At 37.0% G+C, this 18,554-nt stretch overlaps 1 protein-coding gene and 1 long non-coding RNA gene across 7 annotated transcripts in view; one reads left to right on the top strand and one right to left on the bottom strand.

Moving 5' to 3' along the window:
• Window positions 1-15,683, bottom strand: part of IL7 (interleukin 7) — a 69,059-nt gene extending 53,376 nt beyond the window's left edge. The window contains exons 1-2 of one of the 2 annotated variants that reach the window (XM_003940191.4): window positions 15,522-15,683; window positions 8,656-8,792 (exon numbers count right to left, since the gene is read on the bottom strand). In XM_003940191.4, the coding sequence (XP_003940240.1) occupies window positions 8,656-8,792; window positions 15,522-15,531 (147 nt within the window). In that variant the 5' untranslated portion in view covers window positions 15,532-15,683. Of the gene's footprint in view, window positions 1-8,655; window positions 8,793-15,521 lie in introns of those variants that run through there. The other variant, XM_074386968.1, reaches the window with a different exon arrangement.
• A 344-nt stretch (window positions 15,684-16,027) lies between these two features.
• Window positions 16,028-18,554, top strand: part of LOC120362322 (uncharacterized) — an 87,878-nt gene continuing 85,351 nt past the window's right edge. For 4 of the 5 annotated variants that reach the window (XR_012514114.1, XR_012514116.1, XR_012514115.1 and 1 more), the window contains exon 1: window positions 16,028-17,478. This is a non-coding gene — a long non-coding RNA (uncharacterized LOC120362322). The remainder of the gene's footprint in view (window positions 17,479-18,554) is intronic. The other variant, XR_012514117.1, reaches the window with a different exon arrangement.

Here is an 18,554-nt window from a genome sequence, read left to right as displayed (position 1 = left end):
AGTCTGAGTGATGGAATGAGACTGTCTCTAAATAAATAAATAAATAAATAAAATTATACTTAATATATTATAATGTGCTCTTACCAAATGATGAGAATATCATCAAAATCTAATGGGAGAATGAAAACTGATCTTGAGAGCTATAACAAAGAGAATACCCTTAAGTTCCCTGCCACTTCTCTATGGTCTGTCATTGCTTCTGTCCATGCCACTCACTGGACCATACTTACTAGTATATGGAGTCACATGTTTTAGTAATTGCACAGAGATGTGACATCATCAGAGTGCTTCAGATTGCATTTAAATTATAAACATATTTAATATACTAATCCCAAGAAAAGGTAGGTAATTCATAAGATAAATAACAGTAATTTCATCAGTATAAAAGATTTTAAGAAAATAAAAACATAATTGGAGGACAAAACTGATTTCAAAACTAAAACCAAGCTATAGTAATTGAGACTGTGGTCCTGGCATAGGGATTATATATCAATGGGTTATCATTGAGAGGTCAGAAATAAACCAGTACATTTGAGTTCAATTCATTTTCAACAAGGATGCCAAGACATTCAGTGAGGGAAAATAGAATTTTCAATGTTATGCAGCAACAACTGGATAGCCACATGAAAAAGAATGAAGTTGGACCCCTACCTCACACCATATACATAAATTAACTCAATATGAATCAAAGACCAACATATGAGACTAAAACTCATATGCTCTTAGAATAAAAAATAGGTGTAAATCTTTGTTGTCTGGATTAAGCAATAGTTTCGTTGGTATGAAAACAAAAACATGAGCAACAAGAGTAAGTGAACCAGAAAAAAATTAAAAATGTCATAAAAATTAAAAATGTCCTTAAAAGGACACTATCAAGAAAACAAAAAGTATAAATAATGGGAAGAAAAATTACAATATCTGATAAAGGTCTAGGATCCAGAGCATATAAATAACTCTTACAACTGTAAAAATGAAAAGAAAACCCAGTTTAAAAGTGGTTGAATGATTTGAATAAACATTTCTGCAAAAGAAGATATACAAAATGGATAATAATAACAGCCAATAATGAAAATATGCTCTTGACATCATTAGTCATCAAGGAAATACATATCAGTGTCACTATAAGATACTACTTCACACCCACAGAGATGGCTAGAATAAAAAGTTAGATGATAACAAGTTTGGTGAGAATGTAGAGAAATCAGAGCTTCCATAAAATACTGGTAGAAATGTAAATGGTACAGCCTTTTTAGAAACAGTTTACAGGTCCTCAAAAAGTTTAACAGAGTTCCATACAGTCCAACAATTTGACTACTAGGTTCATACCAAGAGAATTGCATAAAAAATTGCATAGCCAAATAATGGAAAATGCAAATGGCCAGAAATTGATGAATGGATAAACAAAATGTGGCATATCCATGCACAATTTTATTGAGCCATAAAGACAAATAAAATACTAACTCCTGTTTTCATACAGATTAATCTTAAAAACATTAAGCACAGCAAACAAAGTCAATACAAAAAGCTGCATATCATACATATGAATTATATATAAGACATATATGAAATGTCCAGAATAGGCACATTTCTAGAACAGAAAGCAGAGTAGTGGCTGCCAGAGGCTGGTGATGGGAAATAAAGAGTTACTGCTAATGGGTAGAATATTTTTTTTGGCAATGATGAAAATATTCTAGAATTAGATAGTGATAATGATTGCATAATTTATTACAGGCATATCTCAGAGATATTGTGGGTTTGGTTCCACTGCAATAAAGCAAATTTCACAATAAAGTGAGTCACACAATGTTGTTTGGTTTCCCAGCACATAAAACTTATGTTTGCACTATACTGTAGTCTATAATGTGTACAACAGCCTTATGTCTAAAACAAAATATATAAAACAATGTATATATCTTAATTTAAAAAGAATTTGTTGCTGAAAAATTCTAACAATCATTTGAGCCTTCAGGGTGTTGTCAAGTTTTTTGCTGGTGGAGGGTCTTGCTTCAACGTTAGTGGATGCTGACTGATCAGAGTGGTGGTTGCTGAAGTTTAGATGGCTATAGTAATTTTTAAAATAAGGCAGCAATAAAGTGTGCCACATAGATTAACTCTTTCTTTCACAAAGATTCCTCTGTAGCATGTGATCCTGTTTGAAAGCATTTTATCTGCAGTATAACTTCTTTCAAAATTAGAGGAAATCCTCTCAAATATTTCCATTGCTTTAACAAATAATTTTATGTTATATTCTAAATCTTTTCTTGTCATTTCAACAATGTTCACAGCATCTTTACTCAAAGAAAATTCATTTCAAAAAACGACTTTATTTGCTCATCATGAGAAGCAACTCCTCATCCATTCCAGTTTTATCCTGAGATTTCAGCATTTCAGTCACATCTTGCGGCTCCACTTCTAATTTTAATTCTCTTGCTATTTCCACCATATCTGCATTTACTTTCTCTACTGAAGTCTTGAACCCCTCAAAGTCATCCATGAGGGATGGAATCAACTTTTTCCAAACTCCTCTTAATGTGGATATTTTGACCTCCTCTCATGAATCACAAATGTTTTTAAGGGCATCTATTACGGAATAATGAATCCTATTCACAAAGTTTCGATTTTTTGCCCAGATCCATTAGATGAATCATTTATCTTTGGCAGCTATAGCTTTCCAAATGTATTTCTTAAATAATAAGACTTGCAAGTTGAAATTACTCTTTGATTCATGGGCTGAAAAATAGATGTTATAGTAGCAGTTATGAAAACATTACTATCCATCAGCACTCTTGGGTAACTAGTTTTGCATTGTCAATGAGCAGTAGCAATACTTTGCTAAAACTTAAAGTCACCAGCTGCATTTGTCCCTAACAAGAGTCAGTTTTTCCTCTTAAGCTTCGAAGCCAAGCATTGACTTCTCTTCTTTAGCTACGAAAGTTGTAGATGTCACCTATTTTCCACAGAAAGACGTTTCATCTACATTGAAAAATCTGTTGTTTAGTGTAGTGACTTTTATTAATTATCTTAGCTAGACCTTCTGGATAACTTGCTGAAATGTCTACATTAGCACTTGCTGCTTCATGTTACACTTGCATGTTATGAAGATGGCTTTTTTTCCTTATGCTTAATAAACAGACGATATCTGCTAGCTTCAAACTTTTCTTCTGCAGTTTCCTCATCTCTCTCAGCCTTCACAGAATTGAAGAGAGTTAGAAACTTGCTCTGAATTAGGTTTTGCCTTAAGAGAATGTTGTGGGTGGTTTAATCTTTTTATCCATGCCACTAAAACATTCTCCATGTCAGTAATAGGCCTGTTTTATTTTCTGATCATTGGTGTGTTCACTGGAATGGCACTTTTTTCTTCAATAACTTTTCTTTTTAAAAAAATGTTTATAGATTCAGTGGGTATATGTACAGGTTTGTTACACTGATATTTTGAGTAGTGGTGGAATTTGGGATTCTAGTGAACCCGTCACTCCAATGGTGAACATTGTATCCAATAGCTAATTTTTTAACCCTCAATCTCCTTCTACTCTCCCCACTTTTAGAATACCTATGTATGACCATATGTACCTTTCCTTTGCATCCACCACTTAGCTAACTGTTTTGTGCAAGAGGCCTAGCTTTCAGCCTATCTCAGCTTAGAACACACATTCCTCACTAAGCTGTATCATTTCTAACTTTCAGGTTAAAGTGATAAATGTGTGACTCTTCCTTTCACTTGAACACTTTGGGGGCAACTGTAGGATTATTAATTGACCCATTTTTAATATTATTGTCTCTCAAAGAATAGGGAGGTTCAAGGAAAGGGAGAGAGATGGGGAATGGCCAGTTGGTGGAGCAGTCAGAACACACAAGTATTTGCTGATTAAGTTTGCTGTCTTATAGGAGCATGAGTGATGATCCCCCAAAAAATTTACAATAGTGAAATCAAAGGTCAGTAATCAAAGAGCACATAACTGATATAATAATAATTTAAAAGTTTGAAATATTACAAGAATTACCAACAGGGACAGGAAGTGAGCACATTCTGTTGGAAAAATGGTGCCAACAGACTTGATATACGGTTGCCACAATCTTCACTTTGTAAAAAACAAACAAACAAATAAACACGCACAATATCTGCTAAGTGCAATAAAGTGAGGCACAGTAAAATGAGGTGTGCCTGAAGACACTGAATTGTATATGTTAAAAGGATAATTTTGATCTCAATGAGAAACAATTAAAGAAAGAAAATATAAATGATGGATAAACTTAAAAACATCCAATGTTTCTAGCAGTTGAAGAAATGCAAATCAAAACAAAAGATAATTGCACTGGAAGATAATTTTAAAAATAAAAATAAAAGCTGACAAGAATATTGATCTCGTTTACTGCTGTGAGAACTGTAAACTGAGTTATCCTTTCTCAAAAATTATTTGGTGATAGTATCAAGACGCTTAAATGATGATTCGGTTTCATTTTGTCATCCCAATTCTAGGAATCTGCATTCCATATTTGGTAGAACATATGGAATGAGGAACTTTACCATTTATTATAAACCTCCTTTTCCCTCTGAAGTGGGTAGGAATAATGATTCTCATCCTTACCCTGGGTCCAATTTGGACTCTACTATTATAGTCAGCATTATTTCTGTTTTCTTACTTCTGCTACTCTACTCCATAGCCACTGGACAGAAATGTGAGAGGTTCTATCTATGTTTTGTTTTTAATCTCATTCTTTGTAAATTGTCATTGTATGTGGATTATTACTAATGTATATGGAAGTACTACAACATGTAAATATCTACAAATCAATGCTAAAATGTATATTGGAAGTGCAGGCTCATCAAATTGTACTGGAGGGGTATACTATCTAAAAATATTGGGGATCAGCTCAATTTCCCACAACGTGTTGTCTCTACACAGGCTAAAATGGCTACTTTACTACTTCTAGTACATCTTTTCATTTCTGAGCTTGGTTTATAACCAGTCTGTTTGTTAGACGATAAGCTAGCATGTAACGATCAGGCAGTCACTCTTCCCACTTTTAAAATTGTAACTTGTATATTGACCACCAACCCATAACCCTCACCAAAATGTAAGCTTCTTAAAAGAAGAATCTGTACTTGGTCCATCATTGTACCCATACCCAAATCCAACATCACCCACACAAATGGGTTTTCCATAGTAATTTGTACATATCAGGTCCTAAATAAATGTTAGGTGAATGAATAAACTATCACAGAGATTGTCATTGGGAGGTAGGAGAGTACAATAGAGAGCATAGACAAAGATACTGGCTTGGTCACCTACAAATTGGATAACCCTGGGCCTCAGATTCTTTTGTTGTAAAACAGAGGTCGTAAGAGTGCCTTTCTCAAGGAGTGTTGTAAGGATTAAATTAGTTAATGAATGGAAAGCACTGAGAACATAATAAGCACTTCATAGCTATTAGTATTATGGTCTCCCCAAGACTTAACACTGTAATGTTTGCAAAGCATCTAGTACACGCTGAGTGAATGAGTAACTAAATCTGTTCTGCCAGTCATGTTGATATTACTAATTCATTGAGACTTTCTTTCTCCTTCCCTCAAATTTATCACCTTCTTTGTACAGAAAACATTCTTTTTTTTTTTTTTTTTTGAGACAGAGTTCCACTCTTGTTACCCAGGCTGGAGTGCAATAGCACGATCTCGGCTCACTGCAACCTCCGCCTCCTGGGTTCAAGCAATTCTCCTGCCTCAGCCTCTTGAGTAGCTGGGATTACAGGCATGCGCCACCATGACCAGCTAATTTTTTGTATTTTTAGTAGAGACTGGGTTTCACCATGTTAACCAGGATGGTCTCGATCTCTTGACCTCGTGATCCACCCGCCTCGGCCTCACAAAGTGCTGGGATTACAGGCTTGAGCCACCGCGCCCGGCACAGAAAACATTCTTAAAGTTACTGTGGAACTATTCAGTTGGACTGATTAGCTGTGTTCTCTTCCATGCCTTGTGAATTAACCTCCTTAAAAAGAATAGCTATGTTTTCTTTGTTGAAAATAGTACCATTGGTGCTGCTGATGTTCTTGTTTTGTGTGTTAATGCGATAAGCTCCTCTATATTCCCCCACCAAAAAAAAAAAATGTATCATGACTCTGTTGGATAAAACTCTCCTTTTATTGAATTTTTAATAGCATCTTCTTTTGCAGTTTTACACACATATAGTTATTTATAAACGTTGAACTAGCACTAGTTTTTCTGTCTAATAAAATTATATGAGAAATATGATCTTGACTCAAAAGATTAATCTAGTAGCATCATCTAATGCAGACAATGTTCAAATTAGCAAGAAATGTAAATGGAGCAATTCGCATTTACTGTGCATTACTTTTTTTTCCTGTCAATGGGCAAAATCAGAGACATCTGGATTACAATTTATAGTGTAGTATAATATTTCTTTGAAGTTCTCATATTCCTACAAGAGGTATAACACTAAATTCCTCAAGGCATCATGACACTTTGGTATGAGTATATGGAAGAGACAGTAGAGTAAAAGAAGGGACAGATTAGACAATTTCTCCCATCTTATGAACATTTGAAAGAGTTTTCCTTTGCTATTTGGAGTTTCAATCTGATTGAAAAAAGACAGATTATCTATTAAAACAAAACATCAATCATATTGTGTTAACACAGTTCTGAAACCTTAGAAAAAAATAACTCTTGCAGATAACATGGTTGTTTATGTAGAAAATTCCTAATAATCAACAACAGACTTCTAGAACAAACAAGTGATTATAGTAAAGTTGCAGGACACAGGTTAATATACAAAAATCAATTGCTTTCCTATATACCAGCAATAAACAACTAAAATTTGAAATTAGAAACATACCATTTACAATAGCACTAAAATATGAAATACTTAGGTATACATCTAACCAAATATTTACAGTCTTTATATGATTCAAAGCACAAAGCTCTGATGAAAGTTTGCATTTTCAATCACATTTGTCACATCTTCTTTTGCAGAGTTTTACACACATATAATTATTTAGAAATGTTGCCAAATTAATACTTATTGGTTCTCTGTCTAGATGATATAATTAAATGATGAAAAAAATTTAAAAAGAGATAGTTCATGATAATGGATAAAAAGACTCAATATTGTTAAGATGTCCATTAAGATGTGAGTTCAGATACTGCAGCAAAGCAGACATACAAATGGCATTAATTATCTGAAAAGATGGTCAACATCATGTGTCATTATGTAATAGAAAATTAAAACAACACTGAGATATGACTACAAACCTATTAAAGTATTGTCAAAATCTGAAACATTGATAATACCGAAGCCTGTCAAGGATGGAAGGCATTAAGATCTCATTCATTTTTGGTAAGAATTCAAAATGGTACAGCCACATTGGAAGAAAGTTTGGCAGTTTTGTACAAAGCTAAACACAGTCTTACCATATGATCCAGCAGTCATACTTGTAGCTATTTACTTGAGTTGAAAACTTATGTCCACACAAAATCCTACATGTACATGTTTATAGAAGCTTTATTTGTAATTTCTAAATATTGGAAGCAACTGAGACATATTTTTCAGTCATTGAAGAAAGAAACTAATGGTGGTATATGCATTTAAATAGACTGTTATCCAGCAATAAGAAAAAATGAACTATGACAGTACAAAAAAAAAAAAAAACCCATAGGGGAAGCTGTGATTCACATTGCTAAGTGAAAGAATCCAGTCTAAAGAGACTACATACAGACTACATGATTCCAACTGTATGACATTCTAAAGAAGGGAAAACTATAGAGAAATAAACAAATCAGTGGTTACTAGGAGTTCAGGGGAAGAAAGGGAAGGATGAGTCAGTGGATAGGGGATTTGTATAATACCTTATGATTTGTATGATATGTAATCATGGATATGTCATGTTATACATTTCTCAAAACCTAAAAATGTGTAAAACATAAAGAATGAACCCTAATGTTAACTATGCGCTTCAATAATAATGTGTCAGTGCTGGCTCATCAATCATGATAAATGGACCATACTGATGTAAGATGTTAAGGGAAACAGTGCAGAGAAAGAGAAAGTATATGGGAATTTTCTACTTTCTGCTCAAATTTTCTAGAAACCTAAAATGGCTCTAAGGTATTAAATCTATTAATTAGAAAAGCTTTACCCACCATGAATAGAACATTTAACTCACAGTAAATTATAGATAACACATAGATATAAAATACACACATATAAATAACTATGCATATACATACACACATTCAGATAAAATATGCATCTATTCACCATAAGTCTTAAATATTTACTCTGTTATTTTCCCTCTCAATGTAATGCTTCTACAGGGACTAACATGGTAAATGGGAAGTGAGTAAATGAGTAAATGCAGGCAGTGATACTGAATTATGCTTAGGAGAAATTTAGTAGTGAAGGGAAATAGGACTGAAATGAGTAGTTGTGAGAATCTTAAGAGTCTAGGAAAGAATTATTTTTAAGCTACATAATTATGTCAACTATAAAAATATATGGTTAGTAGCTCATTGAATTTTATTCTGTAGTTATATCACTTTCTTGTCAAGAAAGATGAATACTTGATTATAAAACTGCATACCAAAATAGTTCATATTTTCCCAATGCATGAAAAGGTGAGGAAAACAAAATAGGCACATACCAATAATTCATCGATGCTGATCATTAGAACACTCTCATATTGTTTGCCATCTTTACCTTCAATATCACAATCAGATGATGCTACTGGCAACAGAGCAAGGATCAGGGGAGGAAGTCCAAAGATATACCTAAAAGAAACTAAATTCAACAGTAAATAAGAATGTGCTAAATGTTATATCATATTGCATTTGATTGTGGAGTTTCATGGATGGGACCACTTATTTCTAATACTTTAAAAAATACATATCGGTTTAGAGATAATACAGGAAGAGCCCCAAAAGTTGAACTTATGTAACAACCAAGGTGGAACAGCATTTTGGAGTGTAGCATCTTTTCACTTTTTTATTTTGCAATTGCTCATGAGAAAAGTGCAAAGCAAGTGTGATGAAATCAGAGACTGCTTTTGAAAAACACTCCAAGATGTTATTCAATTTGGATTTATGTTAAACATCCCTGTAAGGAAAGGAATCTACAGGTACAGAGGTGCACTATAGTTTGAAGAGTTATTGTTGGAATTTTATGATGTACTGCAAGTAATTGTATGTTTTTGTAAAACTTGATTGTAGTCTGTATGTCTGTTTGCTTCTTGTAGGCAGCACTATGGGAGGCTCATCTCCCTGGGATTGTACTATAAATGCACTCTTTCTTTTTAATAATGAACCCTGAAGGGCTTACATTCCCAAAACTCTTACAAATACTATGTTTGTATTTTGGGACTCCTTTCCTATTCTTTCACTATCTTCTGTCTGAGTGGCCAAAGACTCAGATTCTTTTCAAACACAGTGCTGTCCAGCTTCTTGCCATGTTAGAAAAACTCAGTCAATAAATTCATATCCTGGTAACCAATGATTTCTGTTTTTAATAACTCTTCCCAATTAGGAGCAATTGTCTAATCAAAAGGACTGAAAAAATAAATGTTATTATTTCAGGCAGAAAGATGGAAAGCCAGTGATTCCCACAAACATTAAAATCTGGCCATTCAGGAATCTATTTCTTCATAAACCTGCCATAGTGTCCTGTTTGTATCTTTTTGTAAATTCTGAGGTACGTTGACAATATATTTTCTGTGAATTTCTCAAATGAACTTTAATTGTACTTTAATACAAGACATTCCACTTGCATGCCTTCTCTGATTAAGAGTACAAACAATACTCCTTAAATCCCAGTGAACTAATATTGTGACAACAGCCTGAAAACTGTTAAGGATATTTTAAGGTTTCCAGTAATATTGTCATCTATTATATCATGATCTGTCATATAAAAAATCAATAGCACTCCCAAATAAATCAAGTGACCCATATTGGTACAAATAGAGAAAATTGTCTGAGTATGAAAACAAACATAAATCTAACTTCTCATTTGCATTTGTGACATCATAAGAGAAATAAAAATCTTAGATTTTTATTTATACAAATCTATTCATAACTCTGCCACTAAGTGCCTATATGCATGATGAGAATGAATTAACTTAGGAGACAAGTAATGATGATAACACTAGTTACCTTTAATTAGTACCTACCATGTGCCAGCAATTTCATATATAAAATCTCTCTCTCTCTCTCTCTCTCTCTCTATATATATATATATATGTGTGTGTGTGTATGTCTGTGTGTGTGTGTGTGCGCATGCATGTGTGTGTGTGTGTGTGTGTGTGTGTGTGTGTGTAATTTATAAATATCAAAAAAGTCCTACAAGTTAGTCTTTCTGTAACACATACATAGTAGGTGCCAGGTCTGGATGCTAACCTGAATTTGTTGCTTTACCAGGATTTGATTAGAAATGACCATAATCTATTGAAAACATGTTATTACATTTGTCATCTGAATGAAGTTTTGCCTCTCTCTTCTACTACTATTCCTTCATCCCAAAGATCCTCATTGATCAATTGCTATTTTAAAAAGTTGGTAATTAAACAAGTGTACACTCATAGATTTAAGGGGTACCAGAGTATATTACTAATAATACATATTTAATATACTGTACAGTGGTAAAATCTGGGCTTTTAGTGTACCTACCACTTGAATAGTTAACATTGTACCAATAGGTAATTTTTCAATCCTTATGCCACTCCTACTCTCCCACCTTTCAGAGTCTTCAATGCATATTATTCCACTCTGTATATCCATCTGTACCACTGTTTAGCTCCCACTTATTAGTAAGAACATTCAGTATTTGACTTTCTGAGTCAATTCACTTAGATAATGGCCTCCAGTTTCATCCATTTTGCTGCAAAAGACATGATTTAACTCTTTCTTATGGCTGAGTAGTATTCCATGGTATACATATAACACATTTTCTTTTTTTTCCCCCTCTCTTTTTGAGACAGGGTCTCACTCTGCTGCCCAGGCTGGAGTACAGTGGCATGATCATAGCTCACTGAAGCCTCAAACTCCTTGGCTCAAGTGACCCTCCTACCTCAGCATCCTGAGTAACTAGGAATACAGTGGTGCACCACCATGCCCAGCTAATTTTTTAAAATTTGTTTTTAGAGGAAGGGTCTCACTATTTTGTGCGGCTGGTCTTGAACTCCTGGGCTCAAGCAATCCTCCCGCCTCAGCCTCCAAGTGTCAGAGTTACAAGCATGAGCCACCACACCCAGCCATACCACATTTTCTTTATTCAGTCCTCTGTTGATGAACATTTGGATGATCAACTGCTAGTTATTTACCAGATTCTGACCTTGTAATCAGATTTGTATGGATTGTATGGAATCATACATTTTTTTCTGACATCTTACAGGTGTCCAAAAGGTGTATTTTGGGAAGAATAGATGATAGGGAAAAAATTGTATAACATATAACTTGAAATGAGCTTAAAGGAGAATATAATAAAATAATTAACTGCGAGAGTGAAAGAGATACTTTTACCATTATCATAAATGTTATTTCAAAGGTCCACCTTCTGTTTTAATACATGCTGTTATTTTACTTTCTATGAGCACTAGCTGTCTTTTTCACTCCAATTTTCAGTAAAGTGACTGCACCCCAAATTCATATCAACCTATTTATTCACTGGATGGCATTTTCTCCATTTTTTTTTTCCAGTGAAAGTTTGGTGTAAAATTCAGTCTTTTTGTGTATTACATGTGCCTTCTCAATTTTAAAACATAATTTGCCTTGCCTGTAGAGAGTGTTTTATGTTGCCATTGCTGTCATCAGATAATTAGCCCCAGACAGTCTATGACAATGCAAAGCACAGAGGTTTTGGAATATAGACATTTGAGACTTTTGTCTTGTTATGACAATGGTTTGTGTGACTGTGTAAGTGACAGAGCATCTCTTAAGCTCCACTTACCTGGTTTCCAAAATGAAAACATTAGAGTAAATAACCTTTTTGTGCAGGCTAGTTTTGAACTCCTGGGCTCAAGCATCTTGCAGATACCTTATTCTAAGAATCTAGCTGGCTATCCAAATGCAGAAACCCTTTAGATCTGAAATTGCCTCAGGGACAATGCTGTAAACATACCCAGGGCCTTGGACCCACAACTCACAGATTCCCAGCTGTCTCATTAATGATGTGTAGCTTGATAGTTTGGTCTGTAATTGAAGACCTTTCTCCTATATCACATAGGGAGTAACATATTAAGACTGGCTGGTTTGAGGGTTCTTTTGATATTGTTGTCACACCCACTCCCCAACATCCTTAACTTTTCATTAGCTTACAGAAAAGATAAACAATAAGGAATAATGCAAGGCAAGCATGGGCTTGTGGGATTGCCCTTATATCTCCTGAAGGGATTGAAACTGGAAATTTGTTTTTAGTAGAGAATTTGGTTAAACCAGAATGAGGTCTATCTAAAAATTCTTGTTGATTTTTAATGTAAGCCAAATAATACATTCAATACTCAGCTACTTAAGTTAGAGGAGTCAAAGTGCAGATAAATAGTTTTCATCCATCAACTCCATCTTTATCAGTTTTTAAAACCAGTGTTTACTGAATGTCCATTGCATAGACCTATTTTCACTAATAATTTAATTCCATAACCACTTCATGAGGAAGTAGTTAAGTACAAGTTATTCACAATTATAGATGCAGACTCCGTGGCACCAAGACAGTTATATAGGAAAATTCCTTTTGTTTTTTTTCTAGATGGAGGCTCACTCTTCACCCAGGCTGGAATGCAGTGGTGTGATCTCAGCTCACTGCACCCTCAGCCTCTAAGGTTCAAGCAATTCTCCTGCCTCAGCCTCCCTGAGTAGCTGGAATTATAGGCACCTACCACAATGCCCAGCTATTTTTTCTTTCTTTTTTTTTTTTTTTTTGATGGAGTCTAGTTCTGCTGCCAAGCTGGAGTGCAGTAGCACGATCTCGGCTCACTGCAACCTCTGCCTCCCTGGTTCAAGTGATTCTGATGCCTCAGCCTCCCAAGTGGCTGGGATTACAGGCATGCGCCACCACACTGGGCTAATTTTTTTGTATTTTTAGTAGAGATGCAGTTTCACCATCTTGGCCAGGCTGTTCTTGAACTCTGGACCTCATGATCCACCTGCCTTGGCCTCCCAAAGTACTGGGATTACAGGTGCCCACCACCATGCCCAGCTAATTATTTTATATTTTTAGTAGAGACAGCGTTTCATCATGTTGGCCAGGCTGGTCTCGAACACCTGACCTAAGGTGATGCCCCTGCCTCGGTCTCCCCAAGTTCTGGGATTATAGGCTTGAGCCACCATGCTTGGCCAGAAAATTCCTAAATATAATATAGATATGGGATTCAAATCCAAGTTTATCAGGTTGAAGAGTTAGAACCTCAGCTTTTAGGCCTAAACTACACTGCTTCCATAAAAAATAACCATACATATGTAGTCAAGGGGAATGCAGAAAAATCCATCTTCCTCTGCATGAACCTCACTAAGGTACTTCCTGGCCAAACTGTGAAACTGCATCATGTGCTCTTATTTCAGAAAAAGACACTAAATTAATTTCTTCTTATTACAGTAGGTTATGTGTCAGGGTTAAAACAAACAAACAAAAAGTCACAAACATGAGTGTGAACATGACATGTAAATTTGTTCTATGAAATGGCCTTTTCCATTTAAAAAAAAATATTCAAACACTGATTTGGTGCAGCTTGTAATTCTCCATTATACATGCTCAGGCTTTCTAATATTAGTTCTCTATTATTATTTTTTGAGACAAGGCATCACTCTGTTGCCTAGGCTGGAGTATAGTGGTAAGATCATGGCTCATGGCAGCCTTGACCTCCAGGTTCAAGCAATCCTCCTGTCTCAGCCTCCCGATTATAGTCGGTTTTTATTGCTATTCAACTTTTTGGTCCTAAAATATGATGAAATTACCCAAAACAGATAAGACAGTTGGAGACCACATAGTAGGTCCTCAACTACTTCAACTCCCAAAAGAAATGACAAAGAAAAAAGAATAAAGAGTAACCTTATGTGCACTCTTGATGGAATAAGCTTCTAGTGAAATCTCTTGAAACTTCAGGAAGCCATGCATTATAATCATTATTATTAGAATTCTAATATTTTGTCTGCTAATGAAAACTTACACCCCCATGATTTATATAGCTGTACTTCAGAAAGTAAAGGCTCTTTCTGAAAAATGCACACACTAGCTTCCTTTTCTGTTTACCTTTCTACCTTAAATTAGAGATATTGCAAGGATTAGAACCAAGGGTGGTCCAGAGAGAAGAAACTACAAGAGAACTATGAACATCTCAAGGAAAATAGCGTTGAGCTCAATTATTAGTTTTAAATTAAGCTCCGAGAGGACATTCCTTACAATTATTCCATAATTATGTTGGATATTCTTCCCATTCTCCCTATCTTTGTTACTGAGTACTTTGTTTTGGTACTCCTTGGTTATGTCAATTATTGATTCTTTATCCACGAGAGCGGAAAAGAGTCTTGATCTAACGGAGTAGCCATCAAAAGAAAGAAGTCTGTTTCCTATTCCCGCACCCTCCCCCAGCTGTCCTCTTGCTTGAGGAAGTACTTACTGTAAAGCATTCCAATTTTTCTAAGCAGATCTTTTCCCTTTTTAAATTCTTTTCCTCTTTTTTTATTCCAGTAAGCTTTGTTTTGTTTTGTTTTTGTTTTTGTTTTTTTTTTTTTTTTTTTTTTTTGCTTTTTACATTAGCCATACATGACTGCTATCCGAATCCAACCCTCCTGAATTCTGCCCCTTTCCATTCTAAATCCGTAATCTGCACTAATAAGACATATTAGGTCTCATCACTGGACTAGAAGTTAAGAGTCATGCCTATTTAATCCTGCCTCCATCAAGAAGCCCCTGTAGGAAAAAAATACAGAAGCTGACCTTTCTCTGCGCCAGCCCCAGAACTGGTTTCCCAGCAATAGGCGCAAGGTACAACCCTTGTTGGAAACTCCCAGCCTTACTCAGGGGGAAAAACGGGGTTTTCCGGAGACCTGTTCCCCTAGTGTTTAAAAGCGCGTCCCGTGGGAGCTTCGCTTTCACTTCTCTAGGGAGTTCTGAGCTGCAAGAGCCCAGCTACTCGCGGAACCCCGGCCGCCTGCATGAGTAACTTGGGGCGGCCAGAAACACGCGAAGGGCGGACAGATGGACAGAGAGCCATTGGCTGCCTCTGAGACTGGCTATGGGCTGCCACCGCTGAGCGGCGCGGAGGCTGGAGCGTTCAGTCTCGGGACAGAAAGCAGGCTTAGGGACTGCTGCTAGGGGCAGCAGCAGTTTCAGGTTCGAGAGACTATGGGCCAGGATACTCAGGCGCGGCTGGCAGCTGCCCGTGGGAGAGCCAGTGCTCTCCTCAGGTGCAAAGTGCAAGGCTGGGTTATTCCCGGACGTGCCTTGGTGCAGGGGCCCCCAGCGCGTCCGAGACTGCCCCGGCGCGCCGGGCGCGCGAACTTGTGCGCAGGGGAGAAGAGAGCTTACCATGGAACATGGTCTGCGGGAGGCAGGCGTAGTCATGATGACCGCAACTGGAGCGGGAGCAAGCTCTCACCGCCCATAGTCACTCCCAGAACCCTGGTCTTCCGCGGAGTTGCCGAGCCTGTGAGTTTGTGCTGGGCAGGGTGATCTCTGCAGCTGGTTCCTCTTACCCACGCCGCGCCTGCTGTTTCATCCATCCCAGTGGGGGCGTCACACACCACGGCCTGGCTCCGCGCTTTGCCTTTTCCATAACTTCCGTAGGACCCGCCGGCAGCGTACTTTCAGTTTCTACTTTGCGCTTGGTCTGCAGGTTCAATCTTTGGGATCATCAGCAGGGAACCTTCATTATCCCCTTTCTCCTGGGCACCTGCTTCCCCCGTACCTGGAGGAGAATCACAGCCGGGCGCGAATTTCCAGATTACCGCAGGAGAAACCAGCTGGCCTGAATCAAAATGATTCTGGGTAAAAGTCTTTCCAGATGACCTCTCCAAGCTTTGGCAATGCTTGGCGACTGGGAGCTAGAACCATGAGTTGTTACTATGTGCACAGAAGCCACAAGTGTGCGGGACGCAAGCTGGGTTATTGGAAGCGGACGACACCGAAGAGGCGTTGCTGCGGATGTGGTGGACGATGCCAAGCCGTCTTGTAAAAAAAAGGAAGTGAAGAATGATTAAGAGGGTTACACCCTCCACCACTCCAACCTCTCTAATCAGTCTCTTTCCGCTCTGTCTTCTGTACACGTACCTGCTCAGGTGAGACCTCAAGGAAAAATAATCCCGTGGGTCCGCCTTATCTGGTAAGTGTTATATTTGGAAGATCAAACCTCAAATTAAATGGAGGATGTGGAAACTGGCAATAAAATTTAATAACTACGACTTGCACATGCACATTTATCTGAATTGGCTAATAAATCAAACTATCCATCTTGAATATGTGCCACTGACATGTTAATTTTTTCCTGGGTCTGAAATATGTAGCTTATTTGCTACATGACTTTGATTTCTGCTGTTCTGCAGAATCACCGCTTAGACGAAGGTGGATAATGTAAACTAGTAACAACAGTGATAATAATAACGACGATTTATCTAGCATTTGCTTTCCGCCAGTATTGTGCTAAGCATTTTGTGTATACCATCTCATGCAAAACTTTGTGTGAGATAGACCATTTACTTATCTGCACTTTATAGATGTGGGGACTGAGACTTCCTTAAGTAACTTGCCAAAGTTCACTTAGCTAACTGAGCTTAGACACAGATTTGCTGCGTTTGGGCTGTAGAAACTCCTGCTTGGAACTCCTGTGAATAAAGTAATAATGTGCACATTGATGCCGGAAGGGAGACGACAGCATGTGTGTGCCTTTGCCTCCGTGTGGGGACTTCAGGAAAGGTTTCTGGAATTTGTGACTTATTAATTGAAACTTGAAGAGGAATGAACTTGGGACTGGTAAGGAGTTTATCACATTCTGTTACAGTGTGAACAAGGAAGAGGAAAAGAGGAGGGAAGGAGAAAGAAAAAGAGGATGACAACAAACTAGTGAGAACAGAGTTACTCAAGCCTGGATTTTAGATCTTTGATTCCTCTTTTCGTCTTGCTTCCCACATCCAATCCATAGACAAGTTCTGTCTGATTCACCTTCAAAATAAACCCTAAGGTAACAATAGAGGTGGTCGAAAGGATCTTCTGGCTTTATTTTTACCCGCAACCCCTTCATTCTTCTCAGAGCAGCAGTATGTCTGATTCCACTTTGTACCCCGCCCTCTGACGACTTTCCACTGGGTACCAGACCCCCAGGGCCCTGGTGATCTGGGCCCTGCTGCCCTCTCTGACGTTTCCTGGCATCACATCACTATCCTTCAGCCACACTGGCCTTTCTCTTCCAGCCCCGCGTCCACTTAGTATGGTCTCTAGTCCGTGGCTGGCATTCAGTAAGTACTGCAAGTGACAGAGAAAGAGAGTACAGGTGAGTGGGAATGCATGAGTGAGTATGTGTGAAAGAGAAAGTGCATGGAAGAAGAAAATAGAAAAAAAGAGAAAGAGAAGGGGGGGAAGCAAATGGAAACAGGAGACAGAGTGGAGTGAGAAAAGTCATGTATTTCCATTTCTCTGGAACCTAGAGTGGGAGTTGGGGAGGGGGACAGACACGACACTGGAGTGGCTTTTAAAAATGAGTTCTATAATGAAACATGCCTAGCGTGGGGATTCATTTACTTATTTAAAATCCCTGACAGCAGCATTGAGGTATGTGACTTCATAGCCTGTACCCTCCCCACAACACCCCCCCTTTTTTTTTTTTTTTTGAACTTTCCAGGAACAAAGTAAAAGAGTACCTATCAATAACTTGCGCAAAAGGAAATCCTTTCTTTTTATCACAATCACCACAAATCCGGGCAGAATAAGGGTTGTGCATACCTGAACTTTTGGGAAGCATGAGGGGAAATTATTCAGAGCTGCAGGAGAGGCAATGTAAATGTTACACTGGATTCTGCCCCCAATTATAAAGAATCTCTCTGAAGAGAATATTCATAAAGCTTTGGGAATTGTTATGGTTATATGAAATGGGCACATTCTAAAAACATCAAGTAATGACTTTTCTGTCTATGAGATAATATCATTTAGAAAAAAATCCAAAATGAAGTTTTCAAATAGCTTTTGACATTTTGATAAAGTATATATTATTTTTTATAAGATAGATGGACAAGGATAAAATGTTTTCTAAAAGTTTAAAATGTTATTGTTTTATGATTAAAGAAATGGAGTGGTTACTATTATGTTTGCTCATAGACTCAATGAATTAGGCAGAAAAGCCTTTAAAGGGGACAAAATAGTAGATATATTTTAGGAATAATAGTAAATAAATGTTAAAAGGGAAGACAACATTCTGTGAATGATTAATATAATGTAATAGAAAAAGTACAAATAAAATTATATGATATCAATTTAAAGAGAAAATTATTGAACATTAACCAATATCTTTTAATGGTCTACAATTTTCAGTGAGAATAGTCAATTATTGTTAACCAGAAAATATTTTCTTGA

The sequence above is a fragment of the Saimiri boliviensis genome, chromosome 15, assembly GCF_048565385.1.
Source record: "Saimiri boliviensis isolate mSaiBol1 chromosome 15, mSaiBol1.pri, whole genome shotgun sequence".
In the NCBI taxonomy this organism is placed as follows: domain Eukaryota; kingdom Metazoa; phylum Chordata; class Mammalia; order Primates; family Cebidae; genus Saimiri; species Saimiri boliviensis.
Note: the sequence above shows the minus strand (reverse complement) of the source record. Positions and strands in the feature narration are given on the sequence as shown.